This window comes from Erpetoichthys calabaricus, chromosome 15 (assembly GCF_900747795.2).
Source record: "Erpetoichthys calabaricus chromosome 15, fErpCal1.3, whole genome shotgun sequence".
In the NCBI taxonomy this organism is placed as follows: domain Eukaryota; kingdom Metazoa; phylum Chordata; class Cladistia; order Polypteriformes; family Polypteridae; genus Erpetoichthys; species Erpetoichthys calabaricus.
Genome location: NC_041408.2, coordinates 77,475,282 through 77,499,321, shown reverse-complemented (window position 1 = coordinate 77,499,321; position 24,040 = coordinate 77,475,282). Strand labels below are relative to the sequence as shown.

At 41.5% G+C, this 24,040-nt stretch overlaps 1 protein-coding gene across 7 annotated transcripts in view; it reads left to right on the top strand.

The window, feature by feature from the left end:
• Positions 1 to 24,040, top strand: part of LOC114666113 (spectrin beta chain, non-erythrocytic 1) — a 521,913-nt gene that overhangs the window by 230,176 nt on the left and 267,697 nt on the right. For 6 of the 7 annotated variants that reach the window (XM_051919168.1, XM_051919167.1, XM_028820850.2 and 3 more), the window contains 3 exons: positions 10,963 to 11,177; positions 14,850 to 14,999; positions 20,175 to 22,514. In XM_051919168.1, the coding sequence (XP_051775128.1) occupies positions 10,963 to 11,177; positions 14,850 to 14,999; positions 20,175 to 20,458 (649 nt within the window). In that variant the 3' untranslated portion in view covers positions 20,459 to 22,514. Of the gene's footprint in view, positions 1 to 10,962; positions 11,178 to 14,849; positions 15,000 to 20,174; positions 22,515 to 24,040 lie in introns of those variants that run through there. The other variant, XR_007933536.1, reaches the window with a different exon arrangement.

Sequence of the window (24,040 nt, the reverse complement as noted above, 5' to 3'; positions counted from 1 at the left end):
CTAGGGAACAGTAACTACACAAATACAGTCACAGGTTCAAAATAGAGATTTTTAATATAAAAAATACCTCATCAAGATTGCTTGCAAAGGTTACACAAGCAGTTACAAGCACAATTCTTCTTCCTTCCTTCCTTGTCCACCTCCATCCAGTGAGTGTTGCCTTCCTTCCTCCAGACTCTGACTCCACTGGAGGAGGCAGGATGGCTTCCTTTTATGTCAGACCTGGAAGTACTTATGGTGCAAGGGCATAACCTGATGGAAGCACTTCTGGTTCAAGTGGAAGCCCCGAAAAACAGGGATCAGGTTTAGAGGTTTAGGTTTATTTGTCATATATAGGTTAACACAGGGTCAACATACAATGAAATGTGTATGACGAGAAAAACAAGTCACTCAGCCTAGATCCAATAAAGCTAAAAAATAATTAAAAAAAAAAAAAAAAAATTTACAATTTAAAAATAGACAAGCCATATAAAATAAAATGTGTATGTATAAAAGAAGTTATAGAGCAATATGAGTTGGATGAGCAGCAAGTACAAATGACAGTTATTGCACAGATAATGTTTTATAAGTACAGATGCATATTCCATAGAGTGCAGATGCATGTTCCAGTCAGTATTCTGAGTGTATGCAGGTACAGTTTGTGTGTGAGTAGTGTAATGTAGATGTAATGTAAGTGTATGTAAGTGTTCAGGTGTTGCTGTTGAGGAGTCGAATGGCCGGGTGGTAAAAACTGTCCTTAAGTCTTGTAGTCCGAGCAGCCAGACTCCTGTATCGTCTGCCAGACGGTAACAAGGAGAACAGCTGGCGTGCTGGATGGCTGTGGTCCTTTATGATGCTGCTTGTCTTACGCAGGCACCGATGGAGGTAAATGTCTTCAATGGCAGGAAGACTCTTGCCCGTGATGTGCTCTGCTGCCTTCACCACTCTCTGTAGTGATTTCCGGCTGCTGGCAGATCAGCTCCCATACCAGACGGTAATGCAGCCCGTCAGCAGACTCTCGACCACACTCCTGTAAAAGTTTGAGGTGATGTTGGCATTCATGCCAAACTTCCTCAGCCTCCTCAGGAAGTAGAGCCGCTGGCGAGCTTTCTTAACCACAGTATCTATGTGAAGGGTCCACGAGAGATCCTTGGTGATGTTTACTCCGAGGAACTTGAAGCTGTTAACCCTTTCAACTTCAACGCCGCTTATGTAAATGGCCTGGTGTTTCCGATAGTCCACGATCATCTCCTTGGTTTTGCTGACGTTAAGAGACAAGTTGTTATCCAGGCACCAATTACTCAATGCCAGCACCTCCTCTCTGTAGGCCGTCTCATCGTTGTCAGTGATAAGGCCTATGATGGTTGTGTCATCTGCAAACTTGATGATGGTGTTTGTGCCGTGTTTTGCAACACAGTCGTGGGTGAACAAGGAATACAAGTGGGGGCTTAGCACACAGCCCTGCGGTGCTCCTGTGTTTAAAATGAGTGATGAGGACGTGTGTTTGCCGACTCTCACCACCTGGGGCCTGTTTGTGAGGAAAGAGAAAATCCATCTGCAGATGGTCGTCCCCAACCCAAGGTTGTCAAGCTTCAAGACAAGTTTTGAGGGAATGATGGTGTTGAATGCCGAGCTGTAATCTATGAACAGCATTCTTACATATGTATTTCCTCTTTCCAGGTGGGTGAGGGCAGTGTTTATTGTTAGCGCAACGGCATCATCTGTCGATCTGTTTGCTCTGTAAGCAAATTGGAGAGGATAAAGCGTGTCGGGGAGGGAGGAGCAGATATAACCTTTGACCAGTTGCTCGAAGCACTTCATAATGACCGATGTCAGTGCAACCGGGCGATAGTCATTCAAATCATGAATCTCTGCAGCACCCATAGGAACCAGCAGGGCTAGATCATGACACTACAACTCCCATCATGCCCTGCACGTATCCACATGGTTACCGAGGTCCTGGGATGCTGCCATCTAGTACAGTGGTTCCCAAACTCGATCCTGGGGACCCCCTGTGGCTGCAGGAGTTTGGGAACCACTGATCTAGTAGATGGAAATTTCCCCACTACTGTTTTGTTTTGTCCTCCCATCCTGCTAAGGGTCCCATATCCATTCCTTACAGGCTGCCAGTCCATCACTGTCTTTCCATTCTGGCTTCCCTTCTCAGTAAGGGAGACTTTTCTCCCGGGCAGGATGCCAGATAAGCCTGCCTGGCACTTACACTAGTTAGTATTCTGACATAAACATTGTTCATATATCTATTTTTGTTTAATCTAAGTTTACCAGTTCTAGCTTAAATGATAATGGGGCAACTAAATCCAAAAGAAAATCAAACTTTACTGTGCATAGTATCAGGTTATTTGTGTTTTCACTCTGTCTCCACTAGAGGGCAACAAACGTCTTTTAGAATGCTCAGCAAAGTATCCCCAGGATTTTTGATCCATTATGTCACATTCATGTATTTTACTGGCACTGCCACAATCTGCTTTACAGTCTGGCACCTTAGTCACTAAACCACACTGTGTACAGTAGCCATCTGTAAATTTTACAAATCTGCATAATCCAGTTTTAAGATCTGGGGGGTAAAGTATATTTAATATTCATGAACCATTGGGCACAAGACAAGACCAAACACTGAACAGCATTCCAGTACATAGAAGGGCACTGTCAAGTACTCAACCACTAACATAAATACTGGGCTAATTTACAGTCAACAGTTGACATAAAATGCATGTCTTTGGGATGTGAGTGTTGTGAACTGGGGGTTACTCAGCACAAGCAGTTTCAAAGTATCTCTCAAAAATGGCCAGTAGAAGTGGTGAATTCGTCAAAACCTGGGCATTGATAGGGCAAACACAGAATCTTTATAAATAAAATAGGTTTATTTTCAAAAATTCCCAGAGGCATAAAAGCAAAACTCCTTTGAGCATAAGAGGCAAAACGAAGTTGACTATAGCACAAGAGCAAATCAAAAGCAGACAAGTCCCAAAACAGATATTCAGAGGCAAAGTGAAAAAACAGAGCAACATGTTCAAAATCCTGAAAATCACAAGAAGCACAAAGCACAGCAAACTCCAACTCCGTATAGCATTTCAATGAACCGAAAAGAGATACTGTGAGATACCCTCCACCTTTATAGGGCTGTGGGCAGTGGTGGGCATGTGGCCTCACCTCTTGGGAAAACACCCACAAAACAAAAGGAGCATAACACAATATATGCTGGCATAAAGAAAGTAAATAATCAACACTGGTATCAAAGGCTGTGGACAAATTAAGCATTTGTCCGCCAGAACGGGGTGAACCCTGCGTGAACAATAACACTGAGAGGAAAAGTAGAGAAATAGGGGAAAAACACAAACCGCCATTAAGGGAACCCGTAAATTCTACCCAGACAGTGACAGGCTTGGGGTTCAGACAGCGTCTCCTGAAGCTGTGAGGCGGCAGCACTACCCTTTAAGCCAGAGCTGCCCACACTAGTTTATTGGTATTCTGTTGATATTCCAATGTAAATAATCTGTACAACTTTGCTAAAACATTTATTTTTGTATGAATGCAATTCATCTACAGTGACTGAAGTGGCAATGGGACAACAAGAGGTGAATCAGGTTCTGCTAGACATTTTGTGATACTTTACCTGAATAGTTTTAGTCCTTTGAGTAGTCATTATTTTACCGCGTAGCTTTCTTCACTTATGTCACAAGACATTAAGTTTTGCAGTTTACTGTAAGACAAAGGAAGGTAATGAAATTTTACTAAGCTGTCAAGCATTTCACCGCCATTCCAGCTTATAATATACGATAGTCACTTCACAAATCCTCTCTGCTGTTATGCCTCCTGGCAACACACAGCATATTATGTGATTAACGCACACTTCTAAACATTTTAGATATTATGTTTAAACTCCTTTTTTTGCTCTTATCTTAAACATATTCATGAGTCCCCTTCTTGTTTTTTTCCCCTGTGGCTTCTCTCTTTTTTCTTCACTTGCATGATTTTGTCCATACCATAATCTTCCTCCTGAAGTATCTATCTATCTATCTATCTATCTATCTATCTATCTATCTATCTATCTATCTATCTATCTATCTATCTATCTATCTATCTATCTATCTATACTTTTATATTTTGGTATTAATTGATTGGCACACCAGTTATGCAGTGTTCAACAATGGCTTAATTCCCTGCATCCTCCTATATCTAATTAATTTAGATTCCATCCATCCATCAGCCAACCTGCTATATCCTAACACAGGGTCACGGGGGTCTGCTGGAGCCAATCCCAGCCAACACAGGGTGCAAGGCAGGAAATAAACCCCGGGCAGGGCGCCAGCTCACCGCAGGGCACACACACACACCCACACACCAAGCACACACTAGAGACAATTTAGAATCGCCAGTGCACCTAACCTGCATGTCTTTGGACTGTGGGAGGAAACCCACGCAGACACAGGGAGAACATGCAAACTCCACGCAGGGAGGACCCCAAAGTTCAGGCCCTCAATACAATGCCTTTTCTCTTTGTCTCTGACCGCCTCCACTCCTCTCCTCCGAGCTCCGTCCTCTTCCACCCGACTCCAGCCATCGAATGGAGGGAGGCAGCCCCTTTTATAGTCACCTGGATGTGCTCCAGATGCCTCCCAACAATCTTCCGCCTGCACTCCCCAGTGTGGCGGAAGTGCTGGCTGCGCACCCAGAAGCACTCTGGGTGTCCCCGATCATCTTTCCCCCCAGCACTTCCGGGTGTGGCGGAAGCGCTGGGGGCCAGGGCTCCAAAGGCTTTGGGGCGCCCCCTGGCGGTGCCCATGAGCCCCTATAGGGTTGAGCTTCCAAGCTCTGTTCCCGTTGTCCCCAAATTCACCAGGGCGGTTGCCCCCCTGTGGTCTGGGGGAGGCATAAGCCCTCCTCCGGTCCTCCTGGGCATCCCAGCTGGGTACCACCCCCAGCCACCTGTGACACTGTATATTAACTGGGATGCCCTTGAGCCCCTGAAAATAAACTCTGTTGAGTTTCCTGTCTCCTTTACAAAGGCCAAAGCAAGCTGAAGCCACAGGAGACAAAAGCCAACACGGACAGGAGACGTCAGTTCTTCCCTTAGCTCACTTTATCCAACACTCGCTCATACCAGGCTTAATTAGACTCAACTTTTAACCTCAAACGTGTGTCTTGGTGATATGGGAAACTGGAATACCTTTTTAAGAAAAAAATGTTACCCTGTATAGGGAGTCATCTTGAAATTTCATCAGGCCTTTGTTTCAGTAACCCAGATTGTTGCTGCCTGTTATTAGCAGTTATGCTATGGGTCATCAGTCATATCAGGGGATCAGCCTTTCCTTATTGTGGACACAATCTCTTACAGTAATTTTGGCAAAGTGACCAGAAATCCCTTCATTCAGGACTTACTCTTTAGTTGTGTTTCCATCACACTTGGAAGCATTGTAAAATGAGGGGAAATCACAGCTAATTTTATTTATTTAGTTTTTCCCAGAAAAGACCGTATTTACAAAACTTTTTTTATGGGAAGTTGCCATTTTCAGCAGTTTGCCAGCTTCTTTCAAAGACAGCTGCTAAAGTATTATTGCTGCATTAGTTGTTTCCAAAAAAAAATATACAGTCGTTTCAGGACAGCCTTTTGGCACTGGTGACTTGCTGTTTCCAATGAAACATCTTCATCCCTGCTGTCGCCTCTGCTTGGGTAAGTGAGTAGATTTGAAGGATGGAAGCATTTAGAAGCGAAACATCTCAACATCCTAGCTGTTTTAGATGTTCACTTCCCAGTCAATCCACCATATCCACACAGGCAGGGGTGGCGAACTTCAGTCCTGGAGTGCCGCAGTGGCTGCAGGTTTTCATTCTTACCATCTTCTTAATTAGTGACCAGTTTTTGCTGCTGATTACTTCTTTTAATTAACTTGACTCAAGTCCCATAGTTGTTTCTTTTTCTTTAATTAGCAGCCAAACAATAATGAGACACAAAACAAGCCACCACATGACCAGCTCCCCTGTGCCCATCACGCAATATCTGAAATTAAAGAGAGGTGATGGTCTTGGTCAGGTTCATCTCTCAGGTCACCTAAACATTTTGACGTTGCTCTTAGAAATTTTTTATTGAAATGCGTGCTGTGGCAGAATGAGAGCAGCAACAAGCCATGGAATTAAATAACGGGTTTAATTAACACAGAATTGGCTTCTCATTAAGAAAGTGATTGGAGTGAAACTGGTTGGAGTTTGAAGCCCCAGTTTAGCTGGTCTCATCTGTTGGCTCGTTTCACATCTCATTTCTGCTTGGCTGTCATTTAATGAAGAAAGGAATCAATTCAGAGGGCTGAACTCTTCTAACAGGGCTATTAAAGTGATGGGGGAAAAGTTAATTAGCAGTGAAAACTGGTCACTGATTAGGAAAAGGGTTAGAATGAAAACCTGCAGCCACTGCGGCCCTTCAGGCCTGGATTTCGCCACCCCTGCACACAGCCTGCCATTCATGTGTGAAATGCCAATTTCCCATGACCATTCAGGCCAGACAGCATATTTGCAGGACATGAAGCAGCAGTCATTGCTTGGAATGTACTGTATGTAAATAGCAGATTATGTTGAACTATGTAGGGAGTAGCAGGGATAGAAGCCATTACAGAAAAAGGTCATGAGCTAGTAAAAATAAAAAATACTTTCCACAAGGCAAAATTATAATCAGGGAGAGGCAATAGGTCAAATAAGCAGAAAATGCACTAAAAAACATTTCACAACATTCATTATTTGTAAGCATAATACTGGAGCACACGCTAAAAGGGTTCTTCCACTTTCTTTTCCCCACATTTCTTATCACGTGGGTGTCCCATAATAGTTGTTGCCTAGCAAAATACTAATGATGGATGGAGTCAGAAGCAGACAACATGTGAAAGGAGAATTAGAAAAGTTGAATTAGAGAGCAAATAGCCATCATTTTCCTCCCAGGTCTAGCTCAGGGTTTTGGAGTGTGACTACAGCCTGTTCATCAGTTTCAAGGAAAAGGGCAAGAATTGATGTTGAGTAAAGTGCCAGTTCATCTCACACTCATACAAACCCTCAATGGTATCATTTTATCTCTTTGTCCTTTTATTTTCCAAACCTCTATCCATAGCAACATGGTGGGAATATCCAAGTCTGGAGCGCATACCAACTCATAACAAGGCATCCACACTCACACTGAACCAAAGCATAACTGCTGTTAATCCTAATGGACAAGTTTTGGTATGTGGGAGAAATGTGAAATACTTTAGTAAGCCCATTTAGTTACTGGGAGAACCTACAAACGCTGAAAAGTGACCAGGAAGGGTGCAGTTATAATCATTTCTCTACATTGTCATTTTTCCTATTCATTTATTTTTAAAACACTACTTCTTTTCCACTTGACATACAATTAGTAAAATATCATAAAGGGTGTTTCATAAAGTATGCAGTTTTTGAATTGCGTGGGATTTTTTCATTTGAAGGGTGTCAGCACTGTTCCTATCATTTTCGTTATCTATTATCACTCCGATTAGAAGACCATTTGTCGTTTTTCCATTTAGTAACCATGGAGCAGTTCAGTATCGGGCAACGCATTCTTATTGTGAAAACTCATTAGAAAAAAACAGGGGATGCTACGCAGAGACTGTCCGTAATCTTGGCGCGATCTTTGGACGTGACAATGCCCCTACTTTAACAACGGTTTCGAGGTTGGTACAGAAATTCGAAGAATCTGGGTCAGTTGCAACCAGAAAATCACCTGGTCAAAACCATAATGTTTGAACGGAGCAAAACATGGCGGTAGTGCAAGACAGTGTGAATGTGTGCCCCGTGAAGTCGCTTCGCCACCGTTCACAACAGCTGGGTATGTCACCATCTTCGGTGTATCGAATACTGAAAAAAGATCTTCATATTTGGTTGACACAAGAGCTGAAACTAGCAGATCATGCAAAATGGCGAAGATTCGCCGATTGGATTTTGGAACAAGAGGACGACAGTTTTTCAAAAAGAATAATCTTCAGTGACGAGGCACATTTCCATCTCTCGGGGTATGTCAACAAACAAAATTGCCGCATTTGGGTGACGAAAACCCTAGAGTGATCCAAGAGCACGAAATGCATCCCCAACAAGCCACAGTTTGGTGTGGTTTTTGGGCAGGAGGTGTGATTGCCCCCTTCTTTTTTGAAGATGATGATGGAAATTCAGTTACTGTAAATGGCAACCGTTATCGGGACATGATCACCAACTTTTTGTGGCCTGCTCTGAAAGAAACGGAGGATGACTAAATTGATGAAATGTGGTTTCAGCAGGACAGGGCTACCTGCCGTACATCCCGGGGGACAATCACCTTGCTTTGTGAAAAATTCCCTGAGCATCTGATCTCACTTCACGGCGGCGACTAAGAATGGCCTCCGAGGTCATGTAACCTCAGACCTTGTGACTTCTTTTTATGGGGATATGTGAAGTCACAAGTTTACATGAACAAACCTCAAACGATTGCCAAAGTGAAGAGGGAAATTCAATGAGTAATCAGCGAAATCGACAGGGACGTCTGCGAAAGAGTTATCGTTAATTTCAATGATCGGATGACTGCCTGCAGAGGAAGTGGAGGTGGACCTATGCGCGATATCATTTTTCATTAATAAATCGGAGTATATGTTGAATGAAATTAAATAAAAATTTTGAATTTTGCTTCGATTTTGGCTGATTTATTGCATTTTTAAAAACTGCGTACTTTATGAAACACCCTCTATAACTGCATACTGTGAAGCGTGTCCATGGGAGAGGTGAGAGGGTACACTATGAAGATTTCATACACAGTGAGACACCATCTTTCTCATTGTACTTGCATGGTCAAATAGTCTTTTTTAGGTTTGAAAGAATTAAAGCAGGCATAGAAGGATCACAAATTCTGTGAAATAAGCTCTGCATAATACCTGCATCTGACTAATATCCCCTGTCCTGAAACCTGAAATATAGCTGTGTGACTAATGAAAACTTATTTTTTAGCAGTATATCTTCCATCCATCCATTTTCTAAACCCGTTTTATCCTAAGTAGGGACACAGGAGAGCTGGAGCCTATCCCAGCAGGACACAAAGCAGGAATAATCCCTGGACAGGGCGAGTACATCTTCCATCACTCTTATTTATATTCATAAATTATAACTGTATTCTCATTCACCCAATCGAAGAGCACTTGCGATTGGTTGATAATTGCTTTGCAAGGCTTGGGCCACAAACATTTAAAGCACCTCCAGATCACATCACAAATCTTGTCTACCCCTGACTTGGCATAACACTCAATAATATAGACAGAGTTCTCAAAGTTCTAACCAGAATAATGACAAAGAAGCCAACATTTTCTAAAACAGCTAATTTTTATGTAAAGATAGCAAATGGGTGGGATAAACAAAGGGAGCACAAAAGGTATCAAACAGGAGCAAACGGCTTCAACACCTAAATCCTCACTGAGCCTACTTATATGAAGTTTGAACCCCTTTCCTCCTGGTGTATTTTGTAAGAGACACATGCTCCCTGAGAAGCAAGTTCTTTTAATGGTAGCTCAAGAACAACTACACACACCACAAAAATGAACATCAGAGAATAAAATACATGAGCATTAAAGAGAAAAAAGGCATTTAGCTTAAATGTTATGTCTCATTTAAAGTCACCACATCAAAAACATCGAAAGAAGTGTCTGCTCCAGCAGGAGTTAGGTCAGGTTTCTTGTCTGTCATTGAGTTTCCTTGGCACTTCAGCTGTTCAGGTTGGGTGGTGTGATGACTTTCAGCAAGGCAGTTCTCATTCAGTGAACACACTGGCATTGCCCGTTCCTCTTCACAGGCATGATGGCATGCATTATTTCTGCCATTGCAAGCTTCCCCATCATTTGTAGGGCTTTGCCCCTTTCTCATGTCGCCCTTTTGTGCCTTCAGTTACCTTGCTCACTAGACCAATTATCACCCTGGTACCAATGATTCAGCAGCCAAAATATTCATTATATTATTTTCTTTCCTTTTTTATGAAACAACATGAGGTGGAGAAGTGACACAGTGATTAAAATAGCTGCCTCACAGCTCCAGTCTTCAGTGAGTTTGCATGGTTCTCCCATGGGCGGAATGGTGGCTCTGAGGCTAGGGATCTGCACTGGCAATCGGAAGGTTGCCAGTTCGAATCCCATAAATGCCAATAGGGACTCTGCTCTGTTGGGCCCTTGAGCAAGGCCCTTAACCTACAATTGAAGATGTGAGTTCCAAAATCTGCTAATTACACCTTTTGATAAAATTTAGTGAACACGTGATTGTGACTTTTCATGCAGTTGGTCATGCGCCGAAAATATGTTTGCGCTTCAAAACCTGCTAATTGCAACAGTGTAGCGCTATAGTTTTAGGGATTTAGTTTCAAAATCTGTTTATGCACCCAGATTTTCCTATTTATCTCCAAAATTTATCTTTTGTACTTAGCTGATTTTGGAACTGAGCTCTTCAATTGCTGAGTGCTTCGAGCAGTAAGAAAAGCGCTATATAAATGCAAAGAATTAAAGAATTATTATGTTCATGTGGGTTTTCTATATGTACTGAGATATTGGGTGTATTTTATGTCAAGCTATTATTATAAATTGGCTTGTTGTGAGGGTATACAAGACCTGTGTCCTTTGATGGCCTTGTATCCTGGCCAAGGTAAGTTTTTGCGGAGATCGTTGCTACATGAAAGGAAGATCAGGAAGTGAATAGAGTGTTTCCAATTTGTTTGCCTATGACAGTGGTTAATTTCTTAAGTTTATTAACAACGTTCTTATCATAACAGATAATACTGCTTAATCATTGTCTTGATATTGAAATCTGGCAATGATTAGAGGGTGTCAACTTTAACTGATGCATATTAGAATGCATCCTCAATCCATAAATTGTGATTTCTAGGTTAGCTTTCACATTGACAACTATAGGCTGAATCCTAATGACCATGGCGGTGACAGGTGTACTTCTCTTTTCACTTTTCAGAGATGTCAAGTCAATTGAAAGCTATGCAAGTAGTTCCACATCTTCTGTTCCTCAGGAAGGCAGCACTTCATCTTTTCCAGAGCAGAGTTTAGCAGTCTCATCAAGGGCTAAAGAGATTACAGTTCTAACAAGAGAAAATGTCAGATTGCCAGGCTGCTTGGGCAGCCACATGCAAGAACTCTCGACACCTCTGTCTACTGACAGAAGCCATCAAGGTAAACTGAACATCTGATCTGATAATTTAATTTTTTTTTTTTAGAATTAAAATAAAACTCAGTATTATTAAGGACAAGGCGAACAAGGAGTCCTCAAATGTTGATTCTCTTTTAGAAGGTTCTTCACTAACATCCAAATCTCAACTTTCAGCATTGCCTTTTTTGGTTGGGATTGTGGAGAGTTGGATTATAACTCAAAATTAGCCAGTGCAAGGAAGGATCACATCCAGAATTGGACACAAATGCAATGTAGGGTGCACTATATATCTCACACACACAAAAATAAATTTTGATCTGTGGGAGGAAACCATTGTCCTGGGCATAGAGCATTAGAACGCTAACATAGCATGCTAGGTCAATACAGAGGGTATCCTGCTGGAAAATCAAGATACTTTGACATGGTATCACTCCCTGGTGCACTATAATTCTACTCTGAAATTGTGCTTGGAAAAACAAAAGTAAACGCTACAAAATACAAGTAGAACTGTTCATTGCAACATATCACAAACATCCAGATCCCCAGGGTATTTTAGGGTATTTTTTCCACTGTTGTGCAAAATCTACTGTAAATACAAATGCAATGACAGCAATTGCACAACAAAATGTCCTATTTTCATCTTACTTGTGGCCAGTTCCGCTGCAATCTTTCCAAGGGCAGAGATTTCAGCTACATGTTATTATTAGGATAGTGACAAGTATTTTTCATTTATGGTCTGGTAGTGCGATTCATCAAAGGTTTTCATTTATCATTAAAGGATTTGGACCTAACACTTCAGACAGTGAGGTTGTGTGTTATGCAATTAACACATTGTGATCATGAGCAAGTCACTTCACTTGTGCTCCTGTTGGGAGAAATAAAAAAATGTAACCAACTGTATCTCAGATGTTGTAAATTGCCTTAGATAAAAGCATCAGCCAAATAATAATCATTTTAGTAATGTTCTGGATTTAGAATGGGCAGCACAGTGGTTAACAAGGACCACATGAGATTTCTTCATATATTGCAGTAACTTTTTTCCTAATCCAAAAACGCACCAGACAGAGTGATGGGTACCATTAAACTGACCCCGTCTTTATGTGTTCATGAGTGTGCCTTGAGACAAAGTGGTGTTGCAGCAAGGTGTGGCTCCTGTTTTGTTGCCAGAACCACCATGATAGACTTTGGGCATCCATAAAATACAAGACTAGATTCAGCAAATTAATGAATGCATGTTGTTTTGGCGTCTGTTTATTTAAATTATGTTAATGTTTTGCATGGTGTGCTCCTTCTCCTGTTCCAACTCCACGGCAGTATGTGAATCAGCATGTGTTACCAGCAAACAGTAACACCGGTCAACAAGCATTTTACTACTGGGATTCTTTCACTTGTTCTTTAACAAATTTCACTTGCTGACTCCAAATCTGAAAACCGTTTTTGTTTAGCACGTCCCATTTTTTAGTTATGATGTTCCAGGTCTTGGACAACTAGCTTGACTGGACAGTAAAGATGGATAACCATTTTGATGCCACACACTACTAACAGTTGTGAGTTGTTTACCTTATCATTATTCATTTTATTTAAAAATTATTCATTTTTAATTAGCGGATAAAACATTTGTTACTGATTACCAACTCAAACTTGACACTGCAGTAGGTAGTCGCTTTTACTCGTTCCTTAACATAACACTGCATTTCAGGACATTTTGTTCATTAGATTCACCAGTACTTTGAAAATTTTGTCAAAGAGATGGACAGACACGGCAATGCATTTAAGAAATAATTTTGGTCTTGAGAAAAGTGAAGCCAGAACTAAGGAAGGTGTTTTTGTTGGTCCTGATATCCATGAACTGACGCTTGACGATGAGTTCAAAAGGGAACTGAAGCCAACTGAATCAGCAGCATGGGCATTTGTGCAGGTTGTCCAGAATTTTCTTGGCAGTCACAGAGCAGAGAGTTATGCTGAGCTTGTGGAGAACATGCTGGTATCGTCTTCTGCTTTGTTTTCAGAATAAACACATCAAAACAGTTTTGGTGGGACAGAGTTCAAACTCCAGATATTGTCTCGATATATTGATATTCAAAAGTGTCAAAACGTCAATGATGTGTATCTCAAAAACCTGACGTGCTAGCTTAATTCCGATTTCACATTTGAAATCAGTGTCCATCCATCCATTTTCCAACCCACTGAATCCAAACACAGGGTCACGGGGGTCTGCTGGAGCCAATCCCAGCCAACACAGGGCACAAGGCAGGAACCAATGCCAGGCATGGTGCCAACCAATGTTCCCTCTAAGGAGTAGCATATAGTGAGCAAAAAACATTGTTTATGAGCGACATTTTGTTTAAGCCAAAAATTTATGAGTACCAACTCCGACGGTTGGAGTGAGCGATCGTGCGATAAGTACGAGCGACGCCGTCAGAATGAGCAATCGTGCGGGAAGTATGAGCGACGCTCTGAATTCGTGTGAGCGATTGCTCACGCGCTCAGCTTAGAGGGAACATTGGTGCCAACCCACCGCAGTGAAATCAGTGTAAAAAACTTAATAAACTGCTGGTTGGAACTTCCCAGTAGCAAACAAAAAATATTTTTTTGTAGACCCGTGTAATCAACATGACCACTGTGGTGACTGTTATCTGGTTTCACAAGCTGGCACTCCTGTAACTTTTGGCTTCTACAGAAATTTATATTTTTCCAGATTTTTGGGGATGACAGAGCAGTTTATGGTAGGACTTCTCTAAAAATCTACCGAATAAACACATCTATGACCATGTTACCTAAAGGGTCACTTACTCTGGGAAAGAGCATGTGGCAAGAAATCACATCCAGCCAAAGTTAATGTATATTTGGTTAAATGGTGACACTACAACTCACTGCAACAGTGTAAACGGCCACCGTGACAGAAGAAACAACCTAACAATATAATAATGAAAATGAAGGATTCACCCTAGAAATTGGTATTTCATCTGAAGTCATACAACATTGCCAAATATCATGAGATTGGCAGAAACCGTAAGAGCAAAACATCAATCTGTCATTCACATGTCTTTAGAGGGATTGATTCCCCAGTTTTTACATTAGGTGAAAGATCCATTTTATCTACAAATCCAGTGAGTACCTGGGTGTGTTTGATACCATGGCAAAATTCTACCCTTAATGGTCTTGAGGCAGAAGGAATGCATTGCTATATCTGGCATTGACTAGAGATCTGCTTCCTAGCCATGCCTTCGACTTATTTTTGCTCCGGACTCCTCCTTTGTCATGCTGTTCATCAATAATTACATGGCAGTGCTATGATAGGAGAGGGAAGGGGAAGTAAAAAGGGGGTCAGCTCAGTTGGTGGCTCTACTAGTGTTTGTTTGCTTTTTGGAGTTTTGGTTTACGATTCTTGTGTAGTGATTTTCTTCATCTTGTTTTTGATATTCACTATTTATCTAAACTCTGTCTGTTCTTTTAATTATTCTTTTATTTTCCATTTATGTTATGCCTCCTTCCAAGTAATGCACTCTAAGCTAGATTTGCATTGCCAGCCATGTTTTGCAGGTGGAATACCACATTTCCTGTGAAATTGCATTTTCAAAAAAAAATAAATAAAAAGTGGCGCCAAGAGGCTACGTTGCATGAGCTTCCACTTCTGTGGCAACATCTTGTCAGCATGCACCTGACACACTCACTGTATTTATTTTCCCTATAAGGTGATTATTATGGGTCCTTACGCCAAGCCATGAAACAGAAGCTATCTCAGCGAAGCAAAGAAACTTGTCATCTGCCAGAGGAGGAGTACTATGCTGACATTGACACAGATCTGATGATAAACAAACGACGCTCACATTCCTTTACCTCAGGTACTTCCTTTTCTTTTGAAATAGTGTGATTAAAATATCAGAAAGACAATTTAGGAGCAAAATATTTTGGCTTTCATTTATTGCCATTGAATGAAGACAGAGTTGACATTTACTGTATGTGAATAAATGGCAACAGGCTGTTTCTGAACCTTAGTCTCACACACAGCCTGTGGCTCCACCATCAAGATGAACAAGTAAGCCTGCTAAATTAAAGGTGTACTTCTGTAGAATTGTGTTTTTATGCATTAAATTAGTCAGCCACATCCAGTAACAGCAACTCTATTTTAGTCTAGGTAGCCTACATTAGACTATCTCACCATTATGGAGATATAATCATCTCTGCCTGGTATCCTGCCGTATCTAGTCTTGCCTCTGATAGACTCTGACTTTACGCAACCCTGTCACTGCATAAGCAGGCTAAGATATTGATTAGTACATAAAATAGTGAACTAAGTCAAAGATGGGAGTAAGCGTCTAGCAACTGCCAAGGAAAACACATGATCCCCTAGTCCAGATTCTAATAAAACACTAGAGTTTGTGCCTTCATTTTGTCATATACACTTCATATCATTGTCAAGTTTTTAATTTCCTGAAAAAATAATTAGCTGAAAGAGTCATTTAAATCGGTTCACTGTGCACTGACATACTGTTAAAAACAAATAGACATGATATTGATGCTTTCCAGCACCCCTTTTCCAGAAAATATGACAAAAGGATAAATAAACTGAAATATTATGTCTGTCATCCTGATATGAGTTCCTAAAATGGATGGATAAATGTGGAAGTACACTAGATGGCCAAAAGCATGTGGATACCAGTCCAAATTATTGAGTTCAGGTGTTTCATTGTTAAAAGGTGAATCAATTCAAGCACATAGCCATGTAATCTAAAACTGGCAGACACTGGCAGTTGATTGGGTCATTCTGAAGAGCTCAGTTACTTTAAACATGGCACTGTCTCAGAATGCCATTTTTGCCGCAAGTCAGTATATGAAATTTCTACTCTGCTAGGTGTAGCCAGCTGTAGGTTCTAACAGTGTGATGTAGAAGCATCTAAGAGCAACAGCAGCTGAACTATGAAGTTGTAGATCACACAAACACAGAGAGTCATAACACATACAATTCATCTATCCTCTGGTGCATCACTCGCAACAGAGTACCAGTCTACCTCTGGAAGCAACATCATCTTAAGAACAATGCATTGGGAGCTTCATGAAATGTGTTTTCATGGCGGAGCCGCTGCACACAACCCTAAGATCACTATGTGAAGTGCCAGGTGTCAGCTGAAGTGATTTTAAGCACATCACCATTGAACTATGGAGCAGTGGAAAAGTTTTCTCTGGAACAATGAATCCCACTTCATTATGTGGAAGTCAGATGGACCAATCTTGGTTTAGCAGATGCCAGGAGAACACTACTTTCCGGACTGCATAATCAAGTCAAGTCAAGTTGGGGAGCATGCACTGGTACAGTGTGTTACCGCACCCACTACACGTTGAAACAGCTCGGGATCCCAATTGGCAACCCCCCAGGCAGACACGCCAGTCCAGTCCTACCCTCCGGAAATGACCCTCTATCTGCCTCAGCCAGGTGTTACGTGGGCGACCCCTTGGCCTGGTCCAGCCACTCAGGTCCCCAACAATGAGGATCTTATGAGCCGGATCACCATCGGGGAAACGCACCACATGGTCATAGTGCCGTAACTGACACTCCCTCACAATGCAGGTAATGTGCCTCATTTGTGACTTCATGAGAAACCGCTCATTCGACACAAAGTCAAACCAACAGTACCCAAGGATTTTCTGGAGAGACACAGTACCAAAGAGTCCAGTCTTCGTCTCAGGTCACTGGATAGCGTCCATGTCTCACAACCATATAGCAAGACAGGAAGCACCAGGACTCCTAAGACTTGGACCTTCGTCCTTTTGCATAGATATCAGGAGCGCCACACACCCCTTTCCAGCGACCTCAAGACCCCCCATGCTCTCCCAATCCGTCTACTGACTTCACAGGAAGAGTCGCCAGAGACATGAATGTCACTGCCAAGGTAAGTAAACTTCTCAACAAGGTCGATACTCTCTCTGCAGACAGACACACTGCTGATGGCTGTGCCCAAGAGGTCATTAAAGACCTGGCTCTTGGTTTTTATCAGGACACTCGCAAGCCCAGACACTCGGACTCCTCACTCAGTCTCTCGAGCGCCCCGATCGGAGCCCCCATTGACTCCGCGAAGATCACAGCATCGTCAGCAAAGTCAAGATCCGTGAATCTTTCTTCACCAACAGATTCCCCACGGCCGCTGGACCCCACGACCTTGCCCAACACCCAGTCCATACAAGCATTGAACAGAGTAGGAGCAGAACACACCCCTGACGTACCCTAGAATCAACTGGGAAAAACGCAGAGGTCCTGCCTCCACTCTGCACAGCACTCACAGTACCAGTGTACAGGCCGGCCATGATATCCAGCAACCTCGGGGGGATCTCGCGAACCATCAGGGTGTCCCTCAGGACTGCATAATACCTACTATAAAGTTGGAGGAGGAGGCATAATAATCTGGCACTGCTTGTCAGAGTTTAAGTAGCCTGCTTACTTCCATTGAAGGGTACTGTTAATGCTACAGCATACAAAGACATTTTAGAGATTTGTGTGCTTCCAACTTAGTGGAAACAGTCTGGGGAAAGCTCTGTTCAGTTGTTAAATGAGTGTGAACAAAGCCAAGTCCATAAAGACATCGAGTGGCCTGCACAGAGCCCTGGCCTCAGCTCTACTGAACACCTATGGGATAAACTAAACAAGTGATTGTGAGCCATGCCATCTTGTCCAATATCAGTAGTACCTGACCTCAGAAATGTTCTTTTGGCTGACAGGACACAAATTCCTAGAGACACACTCCAAAATCTTGTAGAAAGCCTCCCCCAGAAGAGTGGAGGCTTTTATTGCTGCAAAGAAGGGTCAACTCCATATTAATGCTCCATTGTTTTAGAATGGGATGTCCAACAAGCTCATATACAGGTAGGTGTGATGGTCAGGTGTCCAGAAACCTTTGGCCATATAGTGTATGTTAGGTAGGTAGACCATCTAACTACTTACTGATGGACAGTTCAAATACAGAGTAGCACAAAGAACAAGTCTATCCAGACTGTGTTAAAGACAATCCAGTAACCAAACATATCGCGCATTTTAATTCAGGGAGTATTTGGATTTTCATATTAACACATGTCTTTGGGATGTGAGACTGGAAAGGGTAGAACCCCAAAAAAAGCCATTTAATGTGGGCACAGGGAGAATGCACAACCGTCACACAGAAGGTGACTGGGCAGGAGATTCTGATTCTTTATATAGCTAAATTTCTATGCTTTATGTGATTTTATATATGTCTGATAAGTATGCTCAATACTCAATAAGCCAGTGTGGGACACATTTTCATTTGCATCGCATCAATTTTTTAATTTATGGCTATAAACGTCTGCAAGGATTTGGTATTTGGCTACCACTTGATTTGAACATATCCCCTATGAGCATACATTCAAAATCTGTAAGATTACTAATTTTACTCTTAAATCAGGTTTTTTATCCTGATACATCTGACTTGTTTTCTGAGAAAAGTATTCTCTTCACAAGCAAACAGGCCCATTTCCTATCATTGTGCAAATGGTGAAAGAATGTTAATTTGGACACAGGAAGCATTTTGGGCTTGACTTGAATTTCTATACATCTCAAATGACATTTCATCAGCCAGGAACTGTAATCTCACGTCTTTTACGGTAAGTCAGCATTATTCACTGGACTGTAAATACAATTTAGTCTGTCCATGGAGACGTTCAGCCTGCACAGGATGCTACTCAATCAAACCTGGAAGATCAATGTCTCCTGTGGAAACACAAGTCTGTTCTATTTGGAAGGTACAGCAGGCCAGATATGAATTTGTGACCCAACTATCTATGAGCCTTTTAGCCAGCACAGGGTTCTTCAAATCCTTGGTGAAAGCCAAGGTGGCTGAATTAAGACTCCTCCAGTGGACAGATCAGGTCAGGCCTTTGCCATCTTTGCTTGACGTTTGCCTGCACTTTAATGCAGACGTACCTACAGAATGATCTGGGGGACCAGTTGGCCTGTTCTCTAATATGTGTTAAAAATATCCATCCATCCATTTTCCAACCCGCTGAATCCGAACACAGGTGTCACGGGGGTCTGCTGGAGCCAATCCCAGCCAACACAGGGCACAAGGCAGGAAACAATCCCGGGCAGGGTGCCAACCCACCGCAGGACACACACAAACACACCAAGCACACACCAGGGCCAATTTAGAATCGCCAATCCACCTAACCTGCATGTCTTTGGACTGTGGGAGGAAACCCACGCAGACACAGGGAGAACATGCAAACTCCACGCAGGGAGGACCCGGGAAGCAATCCCAGGTCCCCAGGTCTCCTAACTGCGAGGCAGCAGCGCTACCCACTGCGCCACCGTGCCACCCTGTTAAAAATATGCATATGAATATTTTTATATTTATGTTGCATTGGGATTTATACTTCCTGTATTTGTAATTTTGTTTTTTATTTTTACTGTTATGTGTAGCTTTACCTCTACTTTGTTTGTAGGCACAGTAGGCTGAAAAGTGGATGTGGTCTTTAAATTGAATCGAGGTGACAGCTACAAGGCCTTGGTGGCATTTATAATACTACGTAATACTGTATATGTTTTTTAGTTATATATATAGATATATCTTGTGTACTGCACCTTTTGACTCTGGAGGACGATATTTCGTCCCACTGTGTACTGTAAGTATATTGTTAGGATGACAATAAAGCTCTACTACTACTACTACTACTACTACTATTTGTTTTCATCTGTTCATTTTTCGGAGACATGCTTTTCCATTTCTTTGAGAGTCAAAGCAGTCCCACGAGTGTCATGAACTAACACTGGATGATGCAGCACTCCATCACAGGGCACACTGATGTATGATGCAAATACCCACCAGGTCAATTCAGAGACTTTGGTCCACCTAAACTGCATGTCTTTGGGATGTGTGAGGAAACAGGTGGTGCCAAAGAAAGAACACATGGACAACTTGCAAAGTTCATGCGAACTGTATCACCACACCACTAACTGGTGCACCACATGACCATACCTTCTTATTTATTTATTTATTTTTTCTTTTCTTTTTCAGCTGCTTACCAAAAAATAACTCCTGTGTCCATGCCTTTTGGGAAAGCTGAGGGTGGCTCCAGTTACTCAGTAACGCTTTTCATTGGAGACCATTTAACTGAGGTGCCTAGCAGACAGTGTCAGACAATCCTGAACAGCCCCCCACAAGCAGTGCCGCAGGAGGTCCATCTGCCTGAATGGCATCCAGAGATTCACCTGCACAGACCCAGCAACAGGAATTATGGGAGTCTCCCAAGAGCAAGAAACAAATCTGTCTTTAAGAAGTTTTTCGGGAAAAAAGAGTAACATGTTGAAAAGAAGAACATTTGTAAATTGCAGTTGCGGTTTTGTTTTGCGTACAAAGTGTACTATGCGCAGAGCGCATTTTTAATTTTTCTGTTTATATTAAGTACGGTTAAGGCATTAGATTATGTGGCTGATCTTGGTGTTGTGCATTAGGTGTTCTGAGATGTATAGCGTATTGTAGATACTGACCAATGAAGCTGGTGGGCTTGATTTTTACCAGTCACCCCCACTTTCTTTATCACCACATCCTTCTCTTTATCCCTTTGTCACTTACAGATCAGAGATTTTACAAAGTGTTTAGGGCATTGCAGACATAAAGCAGTTAATTTTCTGTGTTCTTCATTTGTTTAGTTCAATTACTGGGAAATACATGCTGCTTTATTTCTCCTCATCAATGAATTCAAATGAAAAATTAAATGATGGTATAAGAATTCATCATCCAGAACTCCAATTTAGAGGACAGTGGGTTTTTTTGGGATTGGTGTTACAAAAAATGAAGACATTATGTGATATTGTAATTCAATATACATTGAATAATTTTGTGATCAATTCCAGAATTCTAAATCTAAATTCAAGACGCAAAAAATTAAAGTGTAACCATGAGTATTTGGAAAATCCAAAAACGTGGCCATCATGAGGCGTGTGCTGCCATTCTTTATATCATGGCTGTCATGATGTTGTAGGTCACATGATCCGTGGCTATAGCAAGTATAAATAACAGCAGCTCCCGTAAAAAATCAAAATGACATCAAAATATTAAATAAAATAATGATTTAAATATGTGAGTTGTATTAAAGGAATACTCCATCCAAAATTGATTCTTTTTGATAAGTTACTTATACCATGTAGTTTGTAGTGATGGCCAAGAAAAACGTTTAATCTGGTATTGTTATGCAGAATAAGAGAAAAAGTTTTTTTTTTGTTCTTTATTTCGCCTTATACAATTTCTTGTATTAGGAATTTGTTAGTTTTCGCATACCCCTTGGGGTCAGAGCGCAGGGTCAGCCATTGTACAGCACCCCTGGAGCAATTACAGGTTAAGGGTCTTGCTCAAGGGCCCAGCAGAGTAGGATCTCTTTTGGCAGTGACGGGGATTCGAACCGGCAACCTTCTGGATACCAGCTCAGATCCTTAGCCTCAGAGCCATTATGTTTATGACATAATGAAGCCTAAGCCTGGTATTAATTTTAACAGTAACTTCTGGAAAAGCAACGTACATTGTAAACAGGAAAACTCATTCCCATAATACTGTGCCTTTGAATTTTAGGCAGGACCTCTGACCAACGAATGATAAAGGTAGGTCTTCAGTTCAAAAGCACAATATGCTTCTTTTTCCAGAAGGAACTGTTAATAATATTTTAGCAAAAAAAGTGCCTGTGGTTTGCACATTTGGAGCATATGACTGGGTGACAGACATGTGGATTATGCAACACGAGTAGTGTTAGTATTTGTTTTTTTTCCATGGACGTTTTTCAGATCATCTGCCAATGTGCAGCATGGGTCGCCACACTCCACTATATCAGAATATTTTTTCTCTCCATTCCGCATGAAAACGTGAGATTAAACTTTTTTTTTTGCTATCGTTACAAAGTACAAGGTGTAAGTAACATATAAAAAAATATTATTTTTGGGTGGAGTATACCTTTAAAATAATTCAGAATATTCCAGAGAATTATGTCAGCCTTGAACTTAAAATTGGGATGTGTGATGAGTAATTTGCTATGAATTAAAAATGATTTAGAACATCTTAACTGTGGGGTGCCGTGTCTTGTTTGCAGGGCTTATTTATTGAAGTGTCTTTCACTGATCTGCTTGTTGAACCAGTCCTTTGTGTTATGGTATCACAGTGAGGTCTGCTTATCTTAACTACAGAATGAGATTGGCCATGGCCCAAATTATAGGCGCTAATTCCTTTTACCTGGTGGTGACATCTGTGGCGTCATCACTTGAAGCTCATCAGCTCCTGACATTGAAAGTGGATGCTGGCAACCACTTAGTGCCTGGTTTTAGGGCTAACATTGCATATTTTTCTTTTCAGCAAATCTCTGGTTTCATGCTTACATTCAGTTGTTCAACTCCCAGTTGACATTTGCCCTTTAACTGCTGGTTGTGACACCTCATTTGTTTCTGACTCTGACTTCGTTTTTTTGCTCCTTTGTTTATGTGCCTGTCTGGACTTCGTCTAAGTCCACTGGACCACATCTCCCCCGCTTCTAAGGGGCTGACTTTCAGTTGCAGATCCTGGCACTTTAATAGCAAGTGAAAGCTCAACTAGTAGTGAAAAACAATTTAGTTAAAAGTGAAATGCTCAAAGAATGGCTGTGGAATGGTGGTAACACAGACAGACTCATCAGCATGGCAGCTGTAGTTCAGAGTTGGACCTCCAGGATAGTCTTGATTATTAACAGTCATCTGCGGATATGTCCAGTGCGTGGAGCACTTTATGATATTTTTTAATAGCATCAGACTCAAGTAAACACAAAACACTTAATGTTTCCTGGATTTTTGGTATTTTAACCATTTTAAAAGATTAACTGCTTTGGGCTTCAACTTTCAATCTGGCTGCATAAACAATCTGCCTCATTCTCTCAAGACTAAAATTGCTGTTACGTGACATGGAGACCCCATCTTCCAGTATGTCATGCTCCCAGACGTCTTTGTCATCACCACCCCACTACTAGCTGATTTATACAATAACCTTTCTGTATTGAAATTTTGTTGTATTTTCCCACTATCTGTGTTGTAGCCTGACTTACAGACGTTTGTATTTTTGGAGAGTGCTGTGTATATCATTTTCAACAAAAGAAATAAATGCTTTTCAGTGATGTGAGTGCCTTCGTTATTTTCTGTCTGATATTTGTTGTACACTTTTGATTAATGTAACCCCCTCTCCCAAATATTGTCCTGAAATCTGGGCCCATGAAACTCAAAAAAAGCTTTAATTTCAAAACTACCTCAATAGTACTAGGGTGTTGTACCGTGTTAGCCATTATGAATGTAGAGAAAAGCCAAGCAAAATGACACCTTTTATTGGCTAACTAAAAAGATTACAATATGCAAGCTTTCGAGGCAACTCAGGCCCCTTCTTCAGGCAAGATGTAATCATCTACTACCTCAAGGTAGGCTGACCTGGGCCCTCATGTATAAACAGTGTGTACGCACAAAAATGTTGCATACGAACGTTTCCACGCTCAAATCGTGATGTATAAAACCTAAACTTGGCGTAAAGTCACACACATTTTCACGGTAGCTCCAACCCTGGTGTACGCAAGTTCTCCACTCAGTTTTGCAAACTGCCGGCACACAGCGTCAAAACAGTGCTACTGTTCCTGTGTGGTTACCCTTTCTTTTTTAGATCTACATCCCTGACGCAGCTTTATAAATACACTGAAATTAACCGCATATTGTTTATTAGTTTAATGCATCTGATTGTAATTAACCTGTAACAATATAATGGTCAACAGAATGGTCAAACTTTTCTAAATACCATAACTGCTTTAGCATTGTTACTCTCAGTGCACCTTCTTCTTCTTCTTCTTTCAGCTGCTCCCGTTAGGGGTTGCCACAGTGGATCATCTTTGT